The sequence below is a fragment of the Lates calcarifer genome, linkage group LG9 (genome assembly GCF_001640805.2).
Source record: "Lates calcarifer isolate ASB-BC8 linkage group LG9, TLL_Latcal_v3, whole genome shotgun sequence".
NCBI lineage: Eukaryota > Metazoa > Chordata > Actinopteri > Centropomidae > Lates > Lates calcarifer.
In genome coordinates, this window is record NC_066841.1 from 8,357,773 (window position 1) to 8,379,133 (window position 21,361).

Consider the following 21,361-nt stretch of genomic DNA (forward strand, 5'->3'; position numbering starts at 1 on the left):
AAGAATTTGTTTCCAACCCTCATGGTAGCTTAGAGAATCTTTAAAAACACTGGGTCTTAGCTGTACATCAGTGTACAAAAATCATGCATGCGTTTCAGCTGTATGTAGGCTTTGCAATTTGTATTTATAGAATCTAATGTATAATACTCTGATGACATATTAAGATGGTTTTAAGATGGATATATCATAGATATTGAGAAATCACTGTTTTTATTGTAATGGTTTGGGTAATTTGCACAATATTAGACAATGAGAAATGACTCATGCTGAACTTGACTGTGCTCTACTTGAGTATGATTTTTTTTTTTTTTTACTTTAATTTTTTCCCCCCTCCTTTGTTAACTACTGTAGGCTGATCACTAAACCATTTACTTTCTGAGGAATTAGTCCTTTGCAATGAGGACTACAGACTACTTTGATTCATTGGTAATCCTGCAATACAACAGTGTTCTCCTGTTTTGTTATTGCCTCTGCATTATTATTATTATGATTATTATTATCATCATCATTACTACCATCATCATCATGTATCTTTATCAACTGCTGTAAAACTGTGATCTGATGTGAGGGGGACTGTGCAGCCCCTTCAGCAACTCCTGGTCGAAGAACAATATTAACCATATGTACAAAGACGATCATTATTGAAGATTAATAATGATTGTACATGCATTACTGAGGTTGTGGTTTCAGGTAAATAAAATAATATAGTATTTGAATCATGTCTCTTCCTCTTTTGTTCTAGTTAAGTGAGTTAGTCTTTCTGCATGGCTAGCATTTAAAAAACAAGTTTACAACAATTGCAGTCATTTATGGGATTGCAAAGAACTATCACTGGATTTACAGTTTAGGAAAGATATATACGTTGATACGTTTATAGGTAATTTTGAAAGCGTGGTAAAGTTGCTGTTTATGTAGAAAAAAAATCACACATATATAATGTTACTCCACTAGGGGGCAGCATTAGGCTAAGTATACTAACAGCACACCCACATGCTTTGTAGCACTTACCTGACAGGTAGACCCATAAGCTGTTAAAGCAACCCTCAAGGAATAATATGTTGAAATGACTTTTTATTAATAGTTCTTAATAAAGATTATAACAGTGGAAGCACTGGGAGTAATGAGAGCTTATTGCCTCTTGAGACATTTGGAGGAATCTGCTGAAACTGTAGGCTTTACTGTGAGCCTGTAATATATGATGTATAGATTATATGTTGCTCCACAAAGTGGATAAGACACAGCAATCATATAACTACAGTCAGATAAAGAAGAGGCCAAACTGTGCCATGTTTTATAGAGCTATGACAAGCTTTTATTGGCTTACATTAAGACCCCGCCAAAACGACTGGAATATTAATCATAAAAGTAAGATGGAACAGTTGAATTCCATAAACAGAAAATAAAGCCTGGACCTGTATATAATCAGGTGAGGGGTGACTGCATCCCTGCTCTGTCTCTTTAACCAGCAGCACTGTCACTCTGGTCCCTCCCATTCTAGCAGCCCTCCAGTGCTGCTGGCCTGAGCTGGGAGCGCACACAGCAGCACCATCACGGCCGAAGAAACGAGAGAAATCTGGAAAAGAACATTTTAAAAAAACAAGAACACATACGCGCCGAGGAAGAACATGGGATAATGAAACAAATAATTTACTCCTACCGCTTGATCACCTCTGAGAAACTCAGATGTTTTTGACGCTTGTGTTTTGCGCTTTTTACCCATTCTCCTTGAGCGCTGCTGGTACAAAGGCGCTTGGTCCGGAGCAGCAGCACCTGGGATTACTGCCATATGAATGGGCGAGAGTGAAAGGACCAGCTTTTACTATCAAACCTGGAAAGGCAGACTCAGACAGTGAGTAAACCCAGCGAGATTAAAACACTTTCTTCATTTTTTTTTCACCCTGAGATCCATATTACTAGTGTCAACCCCGCGCAGACAGCTGCTGTCATTGTGTCGAGGCTGAGATTTTAAAAAAAATCTTCTTCTGAAAGTGGCCTTTTTCTGGAATAATGCATGAGAAAGACGAGCGCTGTTACAGTTTTTTATTCCCTTTTTTGTCTGAAGCATTCCCTGCTATTCCTCTGACTGAACAGCCGGTTTCTCTTGTTCAGAATGGGATGTATTGTTGCGACTGCGCAACCCACGACAAGTGTCAGCAATTAGACTGTGTGATTCTGAACGGGTTACCTCAAGGCCTGTTATAAACACTGTCACTGCTCTGCAGCTGGAGGAGGTGGACTTTGTTGTCGGTAAGAACTCTGTGGCAAACTGGACTGATAAGGGAAGAACGGTGCACCCTTGGCATCATTCCCTCCCCTGTGTGAGTAAACCAGGGCCGGTCACAGAAATAAATTAGGCACAATATGGTGGAGCCGGTGGGATTCATCGAGGCGTGGAAGGCGCAGTTCCCAGAGTCAGAGCCCCCCAAGATGGAACTGCGGTCGGTGGGGGGAATCGAGCAGGAGCTGGAGAAGTGCAAGGCGTCCATCAGGCGCCTGGAGCAGGAAGTGAACAAGGAGCGCTTCCGCATGATCTACCTGCAGACCCTCCTAGCCAAAGAGAGGAAGAGCTATGACAAGCAGCGGTGGGGCTTCAGAAAGACGCCACTGAATGAGGGGATGGACCCTGCGGGCATGCAGGGTGCGGAATCCCAGTCCCAGCAGCCACACATGCAGGAGACTGGAGGGGTTGGAATAGGAGTAGGTGGTGGTGGGTACAGTGGTGGTAGTGGGGGTGTTGTGGATAGGACCCGTTTTCAGCCTCTTGGAGATGGAACTGGCAGGACCAAACCCAGACCTCCCCCAGCCAGGAAGTCGGCCTCCCACGGTGACGGCTTAGAGTCAGCCTTCGACATACCCCAGCAAGTTGAGTCGACGTCCTGCGACAACCTGGATGGCCTCTCACCGTCCAAGCAGAGAGGCGGCATCTCTGTCTCTCCCCGCAGGCCCACCCTTCCACCGCCTGACAAGGAACTGCCCTCTGACCCCAAGGACAAGCTTGGGATGGGACTTGGTGTGGCAGCTCTTAGATCCAACTTTGAGAGGATCAAACGGGCCAACTCTCACTCTGCGGGCGATGTAGCTAAGGGCCAGGAGAAGCAGCTGCCACCGCCGCCACCACCGTTTTACACCAACATGGAATTCCACCATGAGAGGGGTCTGGTCAGGGTCAACGACCGTGACGTCTCGGACAAGATCAGCTCCCTGGGCAGCCAGGCCATGCAGATGGAGCGAAAGAGATCTCTTCACTCCCTCCCAGGTAACCTGGCAACAGTAGCTGGGGAGCTCCGTGCCAGGCCAGTGTATAGAGGGCGGTCCACTGAGAGCACCTGTGGCTATGATGCAGAATACGAAGATGGCGAGCCCAACCAGAGACATTCAGGGAGGGCCAACGGGGGCAAACCTCCACCCCCGCCTTGGCAGCCTTCTGACTTCCAGGCTTATTCCAGCGTCTATGTCGGTGGTGTGATGATGGGCGAAGGTGGCGGTGGAGATGGTAGAGGTGGCGGGGGTAGTGGAGTCACAATGAGGGACCATGGGGGAGGCGACGACCATCTCTTGACCTGGCCGCGCCGCTCGTACTCCCCAGGTAGTTTTGAGGATGTCGGCGGAGGTGGCGGCTACACGCCAGACTGCAGCTCTAACGAGAACCTGACGTCCAGTGAGGAGGACTTCTCTTCAGGCCAGTCCAGCCATGTCTCACCCAGCCCCACCACAGCCTTCCGCCGGCCCTTCAGGGAGAAGAGCCGCTCTCCGTCCCAGAACTCCCAGAATTCCCAGCATTCCCTGGACAGCAGCAGCCCCCCAACACCGCAGTCCCAGAAGCGTCACCACCGGCAGCAGGGAGGCCACGTGGTCATGTCTGAGGCCACTATCGTGAGCGTTCGCAAGACTGGGCAAATCTGGCCACCTGCTGCCCATCATGACCTCTTGCCTCATGGCAGAACATCCCATGACAACAGTTTCCATGGAGACCACCTAGGTAAGTGGAGGATGCCATCTTTAATCTTTGTTGAGGTGGAGAGCGGGTGGGCTGGAGTGCATGGGATTTCAGAGTCCACACAGAAACTGCGTGTGTCTGGTTGTGTGTGGAGGAAGGAAAAATGAATGAAAGCCCAAGTGAATGAGTGTAATTTAGTCATGCTGGAATTATGCTGGCATTTTTTTCTTTTGCATTTTTAGCCTCTCCTCTTCTGCGTAATACGTCTTTCCTCTTAAAACCACAGAGCAGCCATGTTCAAGTGATTGATGCTGTGTGCGCGATTGTGTGCGTGCATGCACTGCGTGTCCTTTGGAAGGCCTTGCGTGGGAGACAGATGAAAGATCCACCTCTGCTTATTCCTGGAATGTCAGTCGGGTGGGTGAACAATAAATGCGGTCAGTCTGAGTTGAAACTGCAGGTCTAGCCTTTCTCAGACAGCTCCTGCGGCTCTTGAGTATGGAATTCCAATCACAGGTGTCTGTCTGCCTGCCTGTCTCCCTCTCCATCTGTCTTAAGTGTCACAGAGTAGAAGACCATGCCCCTGAACCTCGAGCTGAAACTATTTACTTGCTTATGTAACAGACCAGGACAAAAGAAATCCACTGTAATCTCTCCACACAATTATCTGCAGTGTCCCTAACCACTAAATTGCAGCCTGTGAGCTATGGCACCTGTAATAGAACAGCAGCTAGCAGATAGATGTGCAGCCTGGAGCTAAAGACATGGGTGCTGCTGTACCTTGACTGCCAGGCCAAAGTACAACAACAGTGGAGTGTGTTGCTGCAAGAAGCACATTAGGAGGGCTTAGCTTACTCTAATTCCTCAGTAAAGTTTCCATTGTGGAGGCTGTGCCAGCTCACAAGAACTAGAAACCAAACACTGCTCGGTTAGTTCAAATATTTGACTTAATTTTTTTAGACGCAGAGTGCTGTTTACCAAGGCGCAGTTTGCAGTAGTAATGCACATTTTGGCGTGTTGTCTCTCTATGGTTTTTCTGCTGTGGAAGTGAGTAGTGTTTTTTAGCGCCCACTATATTGTAACAGATTTGGGACTGGCGCCCTGCTGGACCAGACAGGCAGCAGAGTGCTGGCATCGCACGCCTGCTCTGCTGCCAGGATGAACGGGAAAGAAGGGGAAGAGGTAGTCAGATAGATAGTGGACATGGAGGGGAAGCAGAGAGAGGGATTTAGAGTATGAGGTGGGGGGAAAGGAAAACACAAAGATAGAACAAGAAAGTGAGTGTGTAAGCAGAAAAGAAGACACAGAGGTGCAGTTGATATGTTAGAACCCCTGAGAGATACCTGCCTGCTCAATGAAATGATAGCTAATTTAAGCAATGTGAAGGCCTAGTATCATCAGTGTTACGCTGCTGTAATATGTGACTCAGTGCAGAAGGTATTACTCTCATCATTCTGGGTAGCATTACTGTCTGAAACCTGATACTGCTCATTGCCTAAATATCCTGAACAGAGGACAGGTCTCTGTGCATCTATAATTCATTTATTTGAATAGAACTACTGACACAGTGGCCCTGGTGGAATTGGCTAAAATGTTTTTCCAGACAGGATGCTGTCGTCAAAGTGCAGGATCGCATCCTGTCCGGAAAACCATCTCTAGACATGTTTTTGCGGTGAATGTGAAAAGGCATCATCCTTCCTTTTAATTATCAATTCCCTCCCTGATGGCAAGTAATAGGCAAACGCCTTCAACGATTTAGAGCAGCGCCAAGGTTCCTAGTCCTAACAACAACAACAATTTAAGATTGTGCGTAGTTAGCAGCAACAAACCCAGTGTGTGAGAGTCCCCAGCAAATGGCTAGCTAATTCCCCAGCTGCTATGTTTAGGATTATTGCTGCACTGTCTGCTCTCTTTGTTTTAACATCTTTTCCACAACAATGAGCCCTGTGGGGAGTTAGGCGAGCCGGAAGAGCGGGGAGCACAGAGATGGAGGAGGATGGAGGACGGGTGGGAGTGTGGGCTTGGTTGGGGGGGGGGGGGGGGTTGCAGACAGCGATGCACTTAGTGGGATAATCTGGAATTTGAGCATAAGAAGTAAAATGTTGGTTGGACACCCTGCAGAGTGGTCTTGTTTTCTAGTCGGGGTTTAAGCTGAGGGCAGACGGGCGTGATGTTGACAGTGAAGGTGATGATGTTAATGATGAATATAGCATCATTTCTGGGGCCACGGTGGTGTGTATAGTTTATACTAGCCTCAGCTCAGAGAGGCAGAGGAGTCAAGAGTGTGTTTTTTTTTTGTTTTTTTTTGGGTGGGCGGCTGATGATAATAATGAAAAGTGGGACGGTGTTGTGAGGAAGACTGAGGGGAGGCAAGAGTGTAAGGCAGAGCTGTCGTTTCTCGCTTCATTGGTCAGGGATGCGGGGGCTGCGGAGAGGCACAGATGGGAAGAACTCTCCCGTTGCGTAACAGAAACACACAAACCCGGGCTCACGCACAAAGACACACACGCTTGATGTTTACTCATATACCTTGAGGCTGCTTTGCCATGAGCGATAGGTGTGAGATGATGTTCAGGCCAGGTCGAAGAAGAAAGATGTTTCCTGACATTGGTCGACCTGAGTATGGAGACGCCACTGGAGAGGAGCTACATCCTCTTCTCTTCTCTTCTCCTTTTCATCTTGCATGCCAACCACAGTAGTAATTGCTTCATGGTGTGTTTTGTTTATTTAATGTAGGGTGGAGTTTCAGGATCAAAAGTTTTACATGCTGAGCAGAGATTAGCAGGCCTTTGTGACTGTGACAGAAAATCACAATGACAAAATGAATGAAAGATTAAAAATAAAAATATCTCCCTTGAGTGTCATTCAGTGGGAAAGCGGAGACGCCTGGCAAGTTGAATCTAGGCTCATGAAAAAACAGTGAGACATGTTCGGAGGCAAAACCTTCAGCTGCCAACATTTCATTTTTGAAGTGTTTGAAGAAACATGTCGCGCGGCAATGCTACGTTAAGTATTTGATCATTCATGCCAAGTTAGATGAATGACGAGTCTCTCTCACATCGCCGTGACTCAATTTTTCATCTTCGTGCAAGTAAACCTCTGAAATAGTGAAGAAAATTCTCATTAAATGTAAAACTGATTTATAAAAAGGAAGAAAAAGTTCATGGTCAGGGCAGAAAATGAAACCAAAACAGCATAACAATCAAAATGTCGCTCACACACAGGCAGTAGGAAAAGGTGAAAGAAATATCAGATTTGTTGAAAGCTGAATGAAGATCAGATGGAGTTTAACTCTCATCTTCTGGGACTGACATGCAGACATGCCCAGGGGCCATGCTTAGTTCACCAACTAAACCACATGCATATTACCGGCTGCAAATTTTAGTGAAGTCAGTTAACTGAAGAAAGAGAGCTTTCACTTACACTGTAATGAAAGGGGTGGTAACCAGAAATGCCAAGTCTCTCCATATGCTGTTTCCATTGATTCATTTGAAGAGAAATCTGCCTCTAAAAACAGCGAATACCTGTGGGCGTGTGTCTGTGAGGGCAGGGACGCCAAAGCAGGACAGGCCTCAGAAAGCTTCAATGGTTGAATTGTTCACTACCTCCACCTCCCTCAGCTGGGTCCTGTCAGCAGCAGGTACAACCTCTAGCACTCTATGTCTTTTCTTTCTAGTTTAAGCTATTTATCTCTTCATTCACAATTATTTACATATCATTGAATTCAAATGATTTTAATCTGACAAAGTACTTCTAAAGCATATGGTAGCTGCTGCTAACTATTTACACTCATTAACTTCTAATTATATTTGTTGTATAGCTAACAGAGCCAACTGACCAACGTTAGCTAACGTTAGCTTGCTAATATATGACTTACTTAGAGTGAGGAAAATGGAAAAAGGTTGACACATGACTCTTGATAAAATGCTATTTAATAATGATGTAAACAGGGAAAATTTAGTTATATTTCACAAAAATAACTCAGTATAACTCAAATTACAAAACTGTGCCAAATAAATTTTGATAAGGACCTAACGTGGTTAACTAGATTAGCATAATCTGATATTCCCCACTCAGTCTAAACTAGGTGAATGCTGCTAACTCTGAAACACAAATATTTTCCCTGCCTATGAATATATCAGTTAAACAAAGTAATACCGGCATTTGTGTAAGTAGTACTGGGTGTTAACAGATGTCTACACATTACTTAAGTCTTTACTTGCTAATACAAGTTTTAATGGCGCCCTGCTTCCCTGTCCTGCTTCATGAAGAAATATGCTGTTAAAACAATGATTGCATGTGACTTAAAAGTCAAAATTTTCAGCTACTTTCAATCTGTTTTTAACTGGTATCTCTTTTGACCTGAAAATCAAACCTTACTGGTAACGTTTGCATGTGTCATTGTATGTACTTCAGAAGGGCTTGGTGTCCCTAAGGGACCTTTGTAGATTAAATCTGATGTCATCAGTGCCACTCTGTGTGTTATCGTTTTTCTAAATATATTTGTTGCTTAATGTCATGATGTGAAATACACACTTGTAGTTACTTCCTAGGAAATCAGAGTTGAATGTGTTAGTCGTGTGTGTGTCTGTCTAAGGGGATTTTCTGAGCAAATTAAAATCCTGTAAAAAGCGGGTGATAAATTGAGATGACGGTCTGTAGCAGCAATGCCAGAGTGTGAGTGGGGTGCCAGAGAGGATCTGAGTCTGTGTGTGTTTTATTTCCTCTCTGAGGCTCTGTATTTATGTGCAGTTGTGTCCTTTGCACCATGTGATTCAGCATGTATTTCCATTTGTGTATGTGTGCAGGAAGGTGGGGGGTCAGGGGTGAGGATGAAAAGGAAGGATGGGTACAAACAGCTCACGAGACACTGAAGGAGATTTTGTCAGTGGTACCTCCGGCCAACCCCACGTGCTTTACAGTAGTCCGGCATGGTACAATGACCCCCTTTTCACACTGAAGGAGGGGTGGGGGTGGGAGGTGATGGAGGGGGTTGACTGTAGCTCTTAAAAAAGGCTCGTTCAGTGTGTGTGTGTGCTGCTGAGTGAGTTTGGCAGCGAAAGCCTTGGTTACCCCAGCCGACACAGAGGAGCTCCAAGCTCACAATCGGGCCCTGAGTGGTGGAAAGGAGAGAAGAGAAGCATGGGGGGGATAGGAAGAAGAGGTAGAGGTGGAGGGGTGCTGTGGGGGTGCTGTGGGGGAGAAGCGGATCTGCCTTTCTTGCCAGCTGGGTGCTCAGCTCAGCCTTTCATTGGGCTGGTGCAACCTGCTCGGACCAATTATGCAGGCACAAAACGGTCCCTTTGTTCCTTTTGCTGGGATCAGTTATGGATAAAGAAAACTTCCTTTCTGAGAAAAAGTGAAAAGCCTGTTTACTCATTCAAGATTTGAGTTAGTGGGCTTGTCTGCACCTCATGCTTTTATATAAGTGTATTTAACTGCTTTCTTTCATAAATAACAGCTCTAATGTTTATGAGTTGGTCTTGAATGTTTTAAATTCAACATTTTCTTGGTGTGTAGAGATTTTTTTTGAAACAGACTTGATATTACATTACATCGTGCTTCCAGCAGCAAGACTCTAGTCTATAATTATATTAACAATGTAAAATACACTTTAAATTGATCAAATCAAAGCATTAGGCCCAAATGTTCTATATACAAGATAATTTGGTCTCAACATATAGTGCTAAGTTTCATGGTCCAGAATTTTCTGGGAAGTATGCAAAAAAAAATTACAGCTAACTTATTACACTTTAAACACTTGTAAATATAATGAGTCTTTGCTTGTCAGTGTGTGTTGCTCACTTTCAGAGCATCCCTCTGGTGGTGTTACATCCCTTGTTTCTGCAGTACAAGTCCTCCAGCTTGTCACCAAGGTTGGCATGGCGTTGCTGGGTTGGCAGCAGGCAGGAGGGTGGAGCAGCTCCAGCAGCTCCCCAGTGACAGCCTAACTGCCTGGCTTGGTTTTGTGGGGCCAGAGCCGCCGGCTTCAGCCCTACACTCAACCACAGACTTCTAGTAGGTGTTGTGTATGATGTGCCGGGCAGGAACAATCAGTTTTATAGGACAAGAAGTGATTGTGTGTGTCTACTGTCCATTAGTTTCAGGCTTGGGGAGTGTTTTGGACGTGGGGTGAAAGGGAGCAGATTGGATGATCATCATTGGATGCTGCAGACAGATATGCAAATACAAAAACACATAAACACACACTCATACAGCTCTCCAATGGGTAATTACTGTTCTCTGCTTCTGTTTATTTCTTCTCTTTTTTCTGTGTACTTGTATATTTCCTATGCTGAGGATCCAGCCACAACCTTTCTTCTGGTGAGCCTTGTTAAGAAAAAAGAAAAACCTTGGAAAATTCCTTACATAAATTCTGGTGACTTGTTTCTCTCCATGCGTAACTGCTGTAACTTTTGAACAGTGGCCATTTTGGCTCTCTGTAATATGGCCCTCATTGTTGCAGTCACAGAACTCCTCTGGATTGGCCACAGTGCAGAGAATGCTCTAGTTAGCATCACTGCTAACCACTCACCACAGCTTGCATTGTAGTGTAAGTGCTTGTGTGTGCTTTCTGGTTTCTATATATCCAGGTTAGCTGCACGGGTTGGTAGTCACAGCCAGCTCTCTGAGGGACTGGGTTAAAGTCAGGGGGGAGGTGGGATGGAAAGAAAAACCTAATTTATGGTTTCTGGTTAAGACCACAAGGCAATATGGCGTCTATGAAGATTAATATCAGAATGACCCACACTGCCCTTAGATCTGTGCAGAGCTGCATTCTGCTTTATTTGTCTGGATTTACTGGTGCTTTAGTATAGACATTAAAGGGTCACTCCAGCTATTTTACATGTCAAAATCAATTTACTAGGAAGTACTAGTAACAGAATTTACAATTAATGAATCGATGGAGTACTCTTTTAACAGCAAAATGGAGAGAAAATAAAACAGAAAACAAATAAAAACATAAATTTAAGATTTTGAAAACAGGAGGTCAAAATGCTCTTTCCATCAAATTCACTGAGGTCCTAGTGAAAGATGTTTCATTTATGAATGCGAGGAGCAGATAAAGAGACACTGTATGAATACGATCTTAAGGTCTTATCCATGAAGGTCAGTTATGATTTAATTACTGTAATATTTTAAACATTCTCTTTTAATGATTGGCATGAACTTGTTGGCTTCTGGTACGTGCATTCAACAGATCTACAGTCGAAAGCCTGGTGGTATTCTTTTCTGGATTAAAGGGCAACAGAAACCTGTCTAGTCATGCAAACATGTAAACCTTAATCTCTGCTCTTTAGTCTGGGAATTAGAAACTGGCTAACAATCAGATTACCACTAGTTTTTTTCCCCCTCATGTAACACAGCTCACATCGCACTGCACTCATTACAGCTCTAATGCATGATGTCCTATATATTACACTTGGGATTATCATCACTCACAAGCTAGCACTGGCATGTATGCGTGTTTACCTTAATGTGTGTGTACATGTGTCAAGTTGACACAACTGAATGATGTTATATATAAATTATAATTTCCACAGCCAAAAAGTATATACAATAAAGAGATAAAGTATAGTCTACACTGACTAAATGTGATGTGTGATTGGTAGCTTGTGTTTAGACTGATCATTCATGCAACACATCGAGTAGATATTCCAGGCTTTAAGAAATTTAACATGTGTCAAATGGAGCTTTTATTTAATTTAATGAGGCATTCTCTGTCTTATTTGCCACTTCATTTCTCCCCTAAAGCTCTTCTCTTTCACTTTATTCATCCTCTCCTTCCTATCTAACTTTTTCCCATTTTCTCTCTTTCTTTCTCTATCTCCTTCTCTCCATCTATGCTTCATTCAGCCAGCTGCTTCTAGTTTCCTTTGCTTGCAGCCAATTAGAGGTGCATCACCTTTCCGTCTTTGTTTCCGCAGATTCTCCACCAAGCAAGGGGGAAAAGCAGGGAGAGATCAAAGTCGCAACCCCCCCTGCAGGAGCAAGCAGGCTCTGCTCTCTGTAATTGTCCAATAGGGGTTTAACTGACGAATGCCTATAAAACAACACAATCAATGCCAAATGTCTCCTTGTTACAGAACAGTATAGACTGTAGAGTTTATTCCTCTGCCTGCATGGCTGATTCTCTTAGAGTCTCTATATTTTTTATCTCTTTTCCTCCAGCTATTTCTTCATGTCTGCATGTCTACGTTTCCTTCCACTGTCTGGCCATAATGTATTCTTGGTGCATGTATGTTCAGTCTGTGCAGCTGTTTGTTGTGTGTGGACACAGACAGTTAAAAGCTTATAATTCTTGGGAACACTGGTTTAGTTCACTTTAATGGAGTTAACCTCAGCTTACTGTCAGTAGTAAGGATTGTGGCTCACTAGGGGTTAAGCTATACGCAGGATGTAGTATTATTTCCTGCCCTTCACGAATGTCCTTGAAATCCACCTGTCTTTTGGTTTATATTGCAACAAAAAAGAACCTCCTCTTTTCCAAACACTGGGAAGTGAACATAATTCAGCAAAGTGAGATATCAAGAAATTCATGCACCTGTACCTAGAGATGCAAAGTTATTTTGAGGTTAGGCAAGGTTATTCTGTAATAAATCACAGAAATTTAATTACAGACATACCTGTGTCTTTTAGTCACCACAGGTTGTTTAGCAGATTTTGTAGGTGATAGCTGTTCATGAAATTTCACATTTATATCACCTGGTATCCTGGCTTCTGGAAGAGAAGCTAAGAAGGTTTATAGTCCTGCCCATTCAACCCCAGTCTGGCACCGATTCAGGACAAAAAACCTGACAAAAACATTGATGGTCAAAACATTGCCTCATTAAAAACTTGAGAGCTTGTAATATCCAGTGTGGGTACTACCCCTCTTTTTCCTTTGCTGGAGAAGCACAGGAGTCATCAGTGCGCTCCTGCAGGGACAGAAAAACGCCTAAAGTCATTTCCACAGCAAAGCTGAAAGGCTGGAGAAGAGAGAGGAAGTGTTTCAGACCCTATTAGCCTTTTGTAGCTGCAAAAGAGGAGCTAAAGGATAAGACACCTTGTCCTCTGTCCCACATGCACAGACATACTCTCTCTCACACTCTGTCTGTGTCTCTTAATCAAATACACAAACGTGGAAGCAGACATGATGTATTTCTCTCACTGCAGGTGAGCTGCTTGGACCAAGGTTTGAGTTCATGCTGATAAGTTTAAATTTATGAAATGCTATGAAGGGAAGTGTAACTGGTAAATTTGGACTTGTGAAATTGACAGGGAGAGATCAGCAAGGCTGTTTGAATAGAGGACATTCCCCACCGTGTTGCTGAACTGAAAAACACATTTGATTATAGACGAGTGTTTCTTTTTCAAAGAAACATTCCTTGGCTGAGCACAGACAACAGCTTTCAGAGAGTATGTTTACCAACAACAACCAAAAGTTTCATTGATGGCCCTTTTGGCAAGTTGTGTACAGCATTAATGTTAATCATCTGAAGCTAAGGTGATCAAATGCTGCCCATGTTTTTTCATTTAAACAAGCTAAAGCAACTTTCAGTGTTGGCTAAAATGGTGAGGCCTGCTACTTTATTACTTCTCCACGTCATTGTATGTTTTGGAGCGTATTTTAACTAAAAAAAAAAACCTTGCATACTGTAGCTGTGAAATTCTTCTTTGCTAGCTAATTAAATAAGAGAAACAAAAAAACATATTAGAGATTTGTTTGCCTTCAACTTAGTGATCAGGTGTTTTTACCAATTTGGAACCTGTCTGAACCCAGGCCCCACACCTAGCTTGGACACGGACACACACACACACACACACACACACACACAAAACAAAACAAAGAACTCATTACAGCCAGCCAGTTCTTTTTCTACCTTTACTGTTACACTCTGGGCCTTGTGCCTCCTTTGGGCCCATCAACTCTCTCTCTCCCTCTTTCTCTGTCTCGCTCTCTTTCTTTGAGTGTGTGTGCCCGTCTCTTTCCCTTTCCTCAGGCTCTTTGTTATTGGACTGTGTTTGCACTGGGCAGCTGGATGGGTTTGCTCAATAAATGGGAGTTGTTAAGGGCTGCCCGGGCTATTAAAGGTAGAGGTGTGTGTGTGTGTGTGTGTGTGTGTGTGTGTGTGTGTGTGTGTGTGTGTGTGTGTGTGTGTGTGTGTGTGTGTGAGTGAGTGTTAGGATTTAGGGGGCCATCCCGCTGTGTGAGTAAGAGGTAGAGGAGGAGGAGGTAGGTTTCAGTGGCGAGACTGTGGCATGGGGAGGCTATGCTATAAAAATAGCACATTATCAAACTAATGAGTGAAGTGCCTGGCTGTTGATTAGCATTACAGCTGGCTACTTCTGTCTACTGCTTCAGTCAGAAGCGGAGGAGAAAGAAAACCTCTCAAAGTGACTGCGCAGTGGCCTGATCGATTTCAATGAAGAGCAGAATCTGTCCTGTCTGAACAGACATTTGTTAAATGTCAAAAAATATATGAAGAAAACATAAGAAAGATTTTATCTGATGTGAAAAAAGTTTGATTTCCATTATGCTTTCTCTGACTCTGGTTCCTTTCATTGTCTGTTATTTGTTGAGCCGCTTGTTGAAGAGGGACTGGATAACTCTAGGCTCCTGGGGAAGATCAGATTTCATGTTGCGATCTGCCTCCCTCCCCTTCCTCCTCTCTCTTTTCCCTGAATGCCCTTTGGTAACATCCCTCCCTCTGTGATATCTCTTTTATGTCACTTAATATCCTTTTCTCTATCCCCTTGACCATTTCTCTCTCTCTCTCTTTGCTTGCCTCTTTCACTCACCTATTCAGCCTGGAGCACACTATACAGTATAAAGGCTGATTTTAAGCCCAATTTGGCCTATGACAACTGATTTTCAAGTTCATGGAGAGACTGCACTTTGTCTGCAGAAATATCGGACACAACGCGGTGGATGGTCTCCAGACATCATCTGTAGGATTTTAATTTGTTGCCTCTCAGTTCAGGCACAATCATGATATGTTCAAATATAACCAATGAGTTCTGGATGAATCTGAATGTGATTTGAGCAGGTTAACAGGAATGTGAATGGAAATCACCAATCTGCGAAAATCTACCATTAAACGTGTGATGCAGAGGCCTTTTCACTCTCAAGTCAGAGTTTTAAAAGCCTTTTATTCACAGCCATATTGTCCCTTTCTGTCTTTCTGTTTCAGTCCATTGTTAGCCCTCTTCTCCACTGACAGGCGACAGAATCCAAAGCCAGCAGCTCTCAGCCTGATTCTCCTCCTACATACCTACCCGGGAGCAAAATGGAGAAGAGAAATCCAACTCTGTTAGCTTTTTCAGCTCAACCTGTGCCCCCAGCAAGGCACCTGAAAAACACACATTTTTTAAAGTGAAAAATAAGTCACATAACATTTAAATGTTGCACAGACTCAAGGCAGCTTAACAAACCAGTCTGAGTAGCTTCTCTTAGAGTTATGCAATTTTCTGGTCAGGGCCTGCAATCTGAAAGCCTTCAACAGAAACCTTGTGCAAATAACCCCGGCTACAAGATAACCAGGCCGTGCTGAATGAAGGCGTGTGATGTTTGCTGTGGGCTGAGACTTTGTCGAAGATGGCCAGAAGCCAAATGGGCAGTTTGACTCAAACATGAGCACATTTACATTACATTTATGTTATTAGCACATCAAACATGAGACCAGGAGCACTGGAATAACTCTTTGACACCCTGGCATGTGAAATGTCAAAAAGATGTTTGACAAAACAGGCTCACCAGCAGGCTGGGAACTTCACCTGATGCTGACTTTACTGAATGTATTTCTCTGTGTTAAAAGAATGGGGGAGAGAGAGAGAGGGAGAGTTTGTTTGTGAATGTAGGCGGAAGCGAATATTAAGTGATTCCGCATGTGCTGCTTTTGTTGTGGGATTTGGAGCTTCCTCTCAAAGTGTCCACATGCTGTCCACATGGTCAAAAACAGTCTCATTTTAAGAAGGTTTTTTATCTGTTTATCTGTTTTGTTTATCTATTCTTTAGTTCTTTCGTTCACTCTGTTTTCCCTTTTTTCTCTTCCAGCGCTCCAGTTTTTCATATCTGCCTGTGTCATTGTCACTGCAGCTCTCTCTCTCATCTGGCCCACTTTATAGACCTATAAATGGCAGAGTGTGCTCAGGGCAAAGTGGTAGTGATTGTCTTAGAGTGACAACTCAAGAAGTATTTTCTCTTGTCACATCTGTAAAGGGGACGTACAGTAGCCTTGCTGTGTGTGTGTGTGTCCAACAGTGTAAAGCCTGAGGAAGGTTTTAGCCGTCAGCCTCTCTTCTTATACACATACACATTTGAATAATGTCAACATTTCCCCAAAGTAAACAATTACCTCTTTGTACTGTATGTCTCTGTTATACATCACTGACTCTCCTACATGAATACACAAAAATGCAAATACAGATTTTTAGGAACAAACTTACCATCTCATCCACACATAGCGCTGAATACATACCCGCACGCACACACACATACACACACATAGACCACTCTGCCTTCCCCACCCAATCCCTTTCTCTGTCATCCATTATTAATGCTGTAGCCCACTTGCTGCAAAACTAGAAACTGACTGTCATGACATGGGTGTCATATTCCCCCACTCCTCGCCCAGCAGTTACAATGTCTGTGCACCCTCATTCACACAAATGAGAACACCCGCACAAACATGCACTTGCTCATGTATGCACAGTTACACACACACCCTGATCTGATAGGTAAACCGATATCAACAATATAATGGAGATGTAAGTAGTAAGCGGAGAAATGCTGACTTCCTCCCCCCAGTGCAGCTCAGCAGGACGGCATGAAACGATCCTATGATTGTAACATTTCCAGGAGATAAAGATTTATTTTATTAACAATAAATATTTAGCAGCAAATCCTCACATTTGAGCTGAAACCAGAGAATATTCAGCATTCAGCAATTAGTCAATTATCAAATTAGTTTCTGATTAACTAATTAATCAACTAATAGACCAACTGTTGCAACTGTCAACATGTCAACAGCAAATAGTGTTGAATCCCCACTTGCACACCGCAGATCAATGCTACAGCATCCATATGGGATGTAACAATGCCACTCTGTTCTTACATCACCAATTTATTATGCTAACAGGTTATGAAATGGGATGTTTACCATACAAACAAAGGATCCTGTTCCTCCAGTGACGTCTTAAGAACTTGACATTTAACACTAAAGAACAAGAAGATCTGTAGCATGTGATCTGTGACTCCAAACACTGCAGAGGGCAAGCTTGAACAAAAAATCTTGCTGCATGTATCATGAGTCACATAATCTCAAATGTGTGCAAACCAGGTCTGAGGTATTGTGCAGCACGATGACTTTCACACCACTGTATGAGTGCGACTGTCACTTACAAGCAGTCTAGTGGCAGCAGATGATGAACAGTATACACAGCAGGGTAAACAGCATTACAGTAGGCAGGGCTATATGCTCAGTCATATGGCTCCATCTGTCAGATGTAATTTAGGTTAGTTACTTACCATGTGAAACAGAGGCAAATATCTAATTGACTAAGAGCTAGATGAGGTCTGTCCTGTATGTTTTGCCACTTCACAGACGGGGATAAAAAAGAATCCAGTTTAATGTAGTACAGTGCTGTGTTTCTTTGGTCTATTTTCTTTTTTGATTTGAGTGATAGAAAAGTTTGTGTTTGGACATGTGGAAAGATGAAATGGCTTTTTCAGGATTGGAGGATATTCTCTGATTCAGTTTCTCATTGGACACCTGCAGTGAGAGATTAATGTCTGAGTGGACGTCCACAGAAGCAGCACAGACACTATTTAAACGTCCTGAGAGGGATGAAAAGCAGCCGCAGTGCTGTGACTGATGATTGACATGGTGTTCTCCCCGCCCCCCTCTCTGCAGTGGATTGGATAATGGCCAGAGGACAAGGTGTCTCAAGGAATCCCTGTGTCACCAGAGAAGCTTTGGCAGCACACACGCACACACACACACACACACACACACACAAATCTTAACACACCACGGAAAACCTCACACCCAGTACTATTTACTCTAGACATACACTTCCTTGCGCTTTAGGCCTCGTCATGGGATCTTGCTTTAAACGCAAAGAAAGAAGCTACTGATCTTTAGTTGCTTTCCCTAGGAGTGCAAACACACATAATGTACACAACACAATAGCTCCTCAGCTGAAATTCTGTTCTGGTTTGAAAGCTTCTTCTCTCATGTGCACTGTGTTATTGGCCACAGAGGGATGCCACTCCCTGCTGTAGATGTCTGTTAAAAGTGGGCACAAATGTGTTCTTGCATTTAATGCATGTGTGTGTCTGTGTGTGGTTTTGCCTTGAGGATGAAAACAGAAAAGGATCTATATGAGGACCTGTGGTGCCCACAGTCCATGCTCCAGGCCAAAGTAGAGTGGGATAATTGTATTACTGCTGTGCCAAGCCAAGAGATATTCATAACTGTATTGATTACTTAAGTGAATCCATGGTGAGGGCGCCCATCAGAAGACCTCTATAAATCTTTCAGCAGAAGGTGGCTGATCTGTTGTCTGAGGGATATGATTGTACCCTGAATTGCTGGCAGTTAGTCAGCCATGTTGAACGGTGGTGACTGAGACCGTCCTTTACCCTGACAAGCTTTCACCTTGCTGAAGTCTTCCCTTACAGCCACAATACTGCAGTTCTGCAGCTAAACAACAGCCAAAGAATGTCTGGCAAAAATCAGCACGAAAAGCTGTGCAAATTCAAAAAGTTCTGTTGCTCCTGGGCTTGGAGTAATAGTGCAATAGTAACTTAACAGTTGCAGGAGTATGACCTCTTAGATTGGTTGAACCTATTTGGTTGTTTAAAACAAGTATGTGAAACAAAGCATCCAGCTACCAAGAGAAGGCTTCCAGAGAACCAAACAGATGGCTGAACTGTGTGAGGAGACACAGTGGAAACTTCCAGTGTTTTACGCTGACACAATTAGGTGTAATGAATTGACTTAATCGGCCAAGGTAGCGACAGCTTTAGTGAAAAGCACAACACAGACAGAATCAGATTCACCTCTGGCAGACACACTGTGGCATTGTGCTTCAAGGCCTCCGTTGTTCCACTGAAGGAAACAGATGTGTTAGTTTTATTGAAGTATGTGTCTGTGTGTGTGTGTGTGTGTGTGTGCGCGTGTTTGGGTGAGAACTCAAGTGGGAATGTTTTATGTGTGTGTGCATGTTTGTCTGTGTGCATGTTTCAAAGACAGTGCGACCGTTCAAAAAGCTGCATGCAGCTGCTGGAAGCACAGCGGTGTCTCCCTGTCTCACGCTCTCTGTGAAAGCGTGAGCCTTGTGACTGATAATTGTGTAATTGTCACTGTTGCCGTGGTTACACACTAGAAAGTCCAAGGACACAATGTGGTCTTGTGTCTTTCCTAGAGGTCCAAATTAGCTTAAAGTCACAGTGAAACTGAAGTTATAAGAGGGGCTTAAATCAAATCCCCCACATTTGATTGGATCGCTCAAAATTATGCTGAGCGGTTATGGTTATGATTCATAGCCGCAGTGAGATACAGAGCTGTAGATAACTCTTTAGCCTCCACCCACTCCTTCTGCAACCTGTAGTTAAACCAGGGTGAGAGAAAAATGAATAAATTAGGCCTCAAATGCATTTTTTGGAAACATCAACAAAGTTTAACCAACTGACATCCCAATACACAGCTCCTGCTATGATACTGCACCGGTAGCAACTATGACCCAAAAACACTCACGGAGGAAATTTTGGTAAAGCTTTATTTTTTTCCCTCTAATTTCCCAGAAATGCAGCTTACACATTAAGCTGTCCATAAAATACAAAGTCTTCTCTTTCTCTGTGCTGTGCTGTGTGTTTGTGAGTGCATGTCAGGGGAAATGAAAGGCTCTTGTTAGCTTTTATTAGCATCTATGGGCTTCCAGTTGATGCTGTTTGCCCCGCTGTCGGTTGGCCTGTCCGTCAGTCTCGTAACAGGCAAGTCATAGAAAAGCAGCACGAGTGGATTGACTTGTCAGTCACGTGAAGACAAGACCGGAGGAAAAACATAGACTGAGATTGTCCAGTGTTACTCAGGACAGGACACACATACACACAGACCCAGACACGCCGTACATGCTGGAAACAACTGCGATGCATCTGACTTGGACATGCAAAGAGGAAGTGCTAAACAGCCTGGCTCCGTCTTGACTCAAGATCAAAACTACAGTGGCGTGTTTCCAGAAATACTGCAGGAGAATTACATACCTTCTCTGTCGGCTGGAGTGTTGATCATAGCTACTAAATCTCTGTTGCCTGTGACTGTGTCTGTGTGTATTAAAGTCTGCAAGATGATTTGTGGGAGAAATCTTCACAGTGCGTCTGAGACATCCACTGTGCTATAAAAAAATGGCCTGAAGCAGAGAGTATATATTAGAATAATTGCAGTGTAGATGATGTTTTATGTCATGTTAATGTACTGTACTTTTTTTGGCTGAGATACAAAGGACAATTTAAAATGCACAGGCTTGTAATATACAGTAATATATGGACATTTTTTGCCTTGCGTTCTCTGACTCCTGCCTGGATGCCTCTCTGTGTTTATTCTTTATATTTCTCTCTGTCACTGTACTTTTAAATTCATGTCCCAGTTGAGGCTCTTATGTAAGTGAATTAGCTGGCGATGTAGCGTTTCATTTTTCATGTGCTGTGTTGGTGATCAGAGACTAGCTGGCTTATGTCATTGCTCTCCAGCAGAGGAGAAAGATTTAAACATGAGGTTAAATGCGGCTGATGCTGCAATGAATCTGCAAACCTTTCTTATTTTCTGTTTGTCTCCTGCACTCTCTCTGTCTAAACTTTGAATATTTTCCACACTTTATAAACATAAAAATGCATCTTTGCTCTGACTTCATGTGTTCCTCCTCTCTTAATGCCCTAATTGCTTCAATCTATATGCTAAAAGTTAAAGCTCTGAGTGAAGAGTAATGTCATCCTACCACCTCACTAGGCTAATTGACAGATACTGTAACTTAGACGCACATGTGTGTGTGTGTGTGTGTGTGTGTGTGTGTGTGTCTGTGTTCATGTACATGAAAAGACATGCTCAAGATACTGCAGAGGGTCTCAAGGACAAGACTAACAGTAGGACTTACAGCAGAATGTCACTGCAGAAACATATCATTCCATCAGAGCATATTTTAGAGCCTTAGAGGTTAAATTAAACGTAATAGTGGCTATATCCAGCATAATTCTGTACAGGTGGATAGATTGATATTGACAGTGGGCCATTTTCTGTTGCCGTTTTCGTCCCAAGGCCAGACCTCATGAGAAAAAGAGCTATCTTCCAGTAGAAAGCCATTATCTCTCTTTCCCTCCGCAAAAACAAAAAGTGCCATCTCACTGCTTGGACTTATTTTTAACTCTCTTTGAAGTGGAAGCAG

General features: G+C 43.4%; 1 protein-coding gene across 1 annotated transcript in view; it reads left to right on the forward strand.

Annotated features, from left to right (window-relative positions):
* Nucleotides 1-1,450: 1,450 nt before the first annotated feature.
* Nucleotides 1,451-21,361, forward strand: part of bcr (BCR activator of RhoGEF and GTPase) — a 78,103-nt gene continuing 58,192 nt past the window's right edge. Inside the window, exon 1 of the mRNA XM_018670424.2 lies at nt 1,451-3,979. Coding sequence (XP_018525940.1) covers nt 2,362-3,979 — 1,618 coding nt within the window. The 5' untranslated portion in view covers nt 1,451-2,361. The remainder of the gene's footprint in view (nt 3,980-21,361) is intronic.